Source organism: Dendropsophus ebraccatus, chromosome 1 (assembly GCF_027789765.1).
Source record: "Dendropsophus ebraccatus isolate aDenEbr1 chromosome 1, aDenEbr1.pat, whole genome shotgun sequence".
Taxonomy (NCBI): Eukaryota; Metazoa; Chordata; class Amphibia; order Anura; family Hylidae; genus Dendropsophus; species Dendropsophus ebraccatus.
The window spans coordinates 205,805,302-205,810,201 of NC_091454.1; the positions used below are offsets into that span (position 1 = coordinate 205,805,302).

The window sequence follows — 4,900 nt, forward strand, 5'->3', positions numbered from 1 at the left end:
AGCACCAGCTCGTGGTGCTTTCGATCCTGTGGAAGATGCGTAATTATTACCAGCGTTTGTGTGTAAGTCTCTATATATTTATTTATTTTTTTTTTTTTTTTTTTTTTTTTTTTTAAAGCTTTATGTAACTTATTTCAAACTAGCCTTACAAACTGTTTAGGCTTATAATCCGTAAAACATTGATTTAAATGTATTGTTTATGCAAGCTCCCTTAAGTACTGTTGACCAAAGGTCCTTAAATGCAACTGTGTAATAATTTTGTGACTAATTGAGATGTCTTAAAAATAATAAATTTAATTTTTGAAAAATTCTTCTCAGAGGCAAAAAGACGCAGAGCAGCGCCGTCTGCAGGAGGTGGGACGGCGATATTGGGTCCACCCCATCAATGTTCGGAGGGAGACCCGGGGCCACATTGGTTGCCTGTATGATGATTTGCGACGGTATGTCGATTTGAATACATCAAAGTCGTCAAATCTTTGAATGTAATATTGCAAATGTAAAGGTTACTGTCCACAAATGTTTACCCCAAAGTCCATAATTTTATTATGTTTTTTGTTTATCCTTACAACGTTTGATGTTAATTTCAACATTTGTAAACCGTATGACATCTTCCTATGATGTGTGTTTGTGTGTAATATTAGTGATCAATATTTTTCTTAATTTGTTGCAGACATCCTGACAAGTTCCAGGACTTCGTCCGCCTGCCTATGGAGGCCTTTGATAATTTACTTTCCATTTTGACCCCACATCTCCAGAGACAGGACACCTACATGCGGAAATCCATCCCTCCTGTGGGACGTCTGCTCATAACGTTAAGGTGAAGATGCTTTATTTTAATGCGAACTATTTGTTCATGTAATTGTAGTGAAATCTAATATAGTGTTAAAATATGTAATAATTTAATATGTAGCTGAATGTGAAATAGAATCATAAAATACTATTTTTCATTTTTTCACAGATTCTTGGCGACAGGGGAGAGTTATGTATCGTTGCACCTCCAATTCAGGGTTGGTACGTCCACCATCTCTGGAATTGTGAGGTGCACGTGCGCCGTGATCTGGGAGCATTTGCAGCCCATCGTGATGCCCAGTCCGACCCGGGAGATTTGGTTGCAGTCAGCAGCAGGCTTTCAGTCTGTGGCCAATTTCCCCAACTGTATAGGGGCGGTTGATGGTAAGCACATACGTGTGAAGCAACCACCGCGATCAGGATCACAGTATTTCAATTATAAGAAATTTTTTTCTGTGGTCCTGATCGCGGTTGTTGATTCCACGTATCGTTTCCTTGCCATCGACGTCGGCTCCTATGGCAGTACTGGGGACTCCCGGGCGCTACTGAGATCAGAGTTTGGGCGGCGCATACTCTTAGATCACGTGACTCTACCTCCTCCCACTCCTCTTCCGGGTACCACGCATCCCGCTCCATTCGTCATGGTAGGGGATCAAGCCTTCCCTTTACTCAACAACCTGCTGCGCCCTTACCCACGGAGAGGGCTGGATGAACGGGGGAGACTATTTAACCGGAGGCTGAGCCGGGCACGTAACTTCGTGGAGTGCGCCTTCGGGATCATGACTAGTCAGTGGAGAGTGTTTACCACTGCCCTGCAGTTGAAATTGGCCACAGTTGACATGGTCATTAAAGCTGCCTGTGTTCTCCACAACTACCTTCGGGACTATGCTCCCACCCCGGAGGTGAACGTGGAGACACTGCCAGCTTTTAGTGCCCCTATCAACTATGGCCAAGGGAGACAACTCAACCGCGGGATAGTGGTCAGGAACCTCTTTGCTGACTACTTCATGACTCCTGAAGGCGCCGTGCCCGTGCCCCTTTCACAGCCTCCCTTATGAGCCACGGCCACAGGACTGATGTTTTCCCGCATGTATGTCACCTGTCTCTGGGATGTGTGTTTTTTTATTTTCTTTTGTTGTTTGAACCCGATGTATTGGTTGATATTTAATTTTCATTCTCTTTTTACTAAAACAAAAAATATATTTTCTTATTCGACTAAACAATGTGTCTGCCTTTTCAATGTATGTAAAACATGTTGTGTGTTCCCACATAGTAGTGTTCGAAAATACACATTACCTCACTCGATATACTACTGGCCAGTAATTATCGAGCATGGTCACATCATGCTAATGTTAATTGTATAGTCCTTTGAACCTAGTGTGCTGAAAGATTGATGTGATCAAAACATGTGCATTTCCTATGGAGTGACCAGCAGGGTGCGCACTATATGTCTAACTTTCTAGTGTGGGATATGTAACAGGATCTGATATCTTCTAGTGCCACAGTCCATCTCACTTCTTAACAATCACTATTAACACACCACATATATCCCTCCACACATCACCCAGGTGCGCCAGCTGGATGTGGTCTACTTAGGTTGCGGTTCAAAAATATTATTTTATCATCCATTTTTTTTCTGTAAAACACAGAAGAGTGTATTCAAAGATTAGAAATCTCGCTCTTTACTTGATCACCTGTTCCTTGTCTACAGTCATCTCCTGGATTTCTTATCCAAAATCCATCACATCAATCTGCCAGTGTAAACGCTACATTATGTAGTTTATTGTGTGTACGTTTATATATCCTCCACTTTGTACATAATGACCACATGCTGGATGTCCTGCAGGAGGAGATTTCTACTACCATCGGACATAGAGCTCTATGTGGAAATGATAGTGTCATGATAATAACATTAATGTCCCAAAATATGTTAGTGCTCATCACAAGCCTCTCCTGCTCTGCCCACTTCCTGCCTTGGCTACAGATGTCAGCATAGAGCAGGCTCAGACCTCAAAAAGAAGGAATCGCAGCATTCACTACATCTTCGCTAGTGGCTTCACAATACGTGTATTTCACTCAGTATAGCTAACAAAAACAGCAGTGGATTCTAAACACCCAAAGGATCTCGACACAATGTTGTAATGTTGTGGATGTGCGCCATTAAAACACTAAATAAGGACATTTCCAAATAACATCCATTCTTAGAAAAAAACTTAGCAATATTTCACTTTAAATGGCGCACAGCCACTCTATTTCTACATTGTGTGAACACAGCCTTTGTGTTTTTAAGCCACTACTGGTTTTGTTAACAATACTGACCAAAATATACTGACTCAAATACACGTATTGTGAACCTACTACGAACATGTAGTGAATGTTGCGATTCCTTGTTTGTCATGTATGACAGTGCTCTCTGCTGCCATCTGTGGCCAAGGCAGGAAGTGGCCACAGCAGGAGAGTGTTGGCCTGATAAATGAAATACTTAACTACATTATAATATTTCCTATCATGACACATTCATTTTAACACATACAGCAATGTCTCACATATGATTAGAAATATTCTCCTGAAGGACATCCAGCATGTGTTCATTTTCTACTAACGTAAAGCATACAACAAAATTTTATAAGACACAATAGCAACATTCAATACAGCTTTCTATGCAAACAAAGTCCACTAAGTATTTTGAAGCGTATTTCGTAGTTCCTTAGTGGCAGTCAATAATCATTTGTTTTTTTAACCCTTAAACACTAAAACATAAACAAGTAAAAATAAGATTTCGGGAAACAACAAGATATGTCGCAATGGATTTATTACATGTCAAAAAATAAAACATTCACATGATAGTGTGTGTGGGTGGATGTGGGCGAGGGTGTGTGGAGACTACTTTGGACCATGTTGACAGAAGTTAGAATAGTGTGCAGAGGCAATAGTGTGGGCAATATGTGAAGGACACAGCCAGCCTGACTGTATTCTGGCACCACAAAAATAAAAGGGACATCCCAATCCCCCCAAGCTGTTATTGTCATCCCTAGCTAATGTGATGCCAGACCTTCTAAACAGTGTGTTATTGATGTGGTCCTGGTGCACACAAATGTTAGGAAATTATTAATGCTAGTAAGGCGCGGTTGGCACTAAGGCCCTACAGTGTAGCAGACAAGGGGTGGTGTTGGTGTAGCTGAGGAGAGGGAGTGCGGAACAAACACAAATGTTGTTGGACGGTCAAGGCACATGTCACTCTCTCTCGCCAGGCTCCACAGGACCCTCTTGACATCTTGGTGGTGGAGTCCTGGCCAACCCCTCTGCCAGATTAGGTTCTTCATTCTCTTCATCCGATGAGGCCTCTGCTGGTTGCTGAACTACTTGTGGTCTGAGGAGAAAACAACACTGGTCACTATCTAAGATGGCACTTTTGTTTAAGGACATATTTAGCCAGATAACTAAAATGGAGGCATCCAATGCAGGATTACACTCTGCCTGCTTTCACACTATTTTCTATGTACGAGGTGCCACACTAGAACTTTTTACAATATATTCACACACTGTTGACCCAAAATGTGGGTCTTCACAAGGCCACCCGAGTGGAACATTAGTTTACTCTATGGACACATTGCGTACATTGTTTAAACATTATGAAGACAGTCCACGCTATTGGCATAACTGCCATTTCATGTTCTGGATTAGATCCTGGAGGGATCAAAAGCTGTTCCCAAAGCGGTTAGGCCAGGCTGCATTTGTTAGTTATCTGGTGTCCAGCAGGGGGCGCCTCATCTTCCCGAAATCGAGATTACTCTAAAGTGTTCACTAAATATACTGCTCCCCCTGCTGGAGCCTCGATGTATACAATCTATATAAATCTAACACATGTCTATGTCTGCACACATAAGACACTGAGCTACTTCCATCATCATCTGCTACTACCATGGACACATGCAATTAACACACACACTTACCTGCGGCGTCTGGGGGAATTCAAAATGAAACGCAGCATTGGGGCAAAACGCAAAGCGGCCAGTTCTTCTTGGGCGGCCCCACGCCTGATCAGCTGCCGTCGCTGCCTGATGAATCGGTCCCTCACACTGGACCACCTGGTCTCCACATAGTTAGCTTC

The 4,900-nt window shown here is 42.5% G+C and overlaps 1 protein-coding gene across 1 annotated transcript; it reads left to right on the forward strand.

The window, feature by feature from the left end:
- Positions 1-324: 324 nt before the first annotated feature.
- Positions 325-2,006, forward strand: LOC138790054 (uncharacterized). Its single transcript, XM_069969015.1, has 3 exons — positions 325-440; positions 671-817; positions 959-2,006. Exons 2-3 carry the CDS (start codon positions 708-710, stop codon positions 1,845-1,847), a joined length of 999 nt encoding a protein of 332 aa, XP_069825116.1. The 5' UTR covers positions 325-440; positions 671-707; the 3' UTR covers positions 1,848-2,006.
- The last annotated feature ends 2,894 nt before the right edge of the window (positions 2,007-4,900 follow it).

What these genes read in the sequence shown, in the direction of transcription:
- LOC138790054 (XM_069969015.1), top strand. Translation starts at nt 708, where the DNA reads ATGGAGGCCTTTGATAATTTACTTTCCATTTTGACCCCACATCTCCAG. An exon ending in CGTCTGCTCATAACGTTAAG is followed by an intron (nt 818 to 958) that starts GTGAAGATGCTT and finishes ATTTTTTCACAG; the next exon opens with ATTCTTGGCGACAGGGGAGA.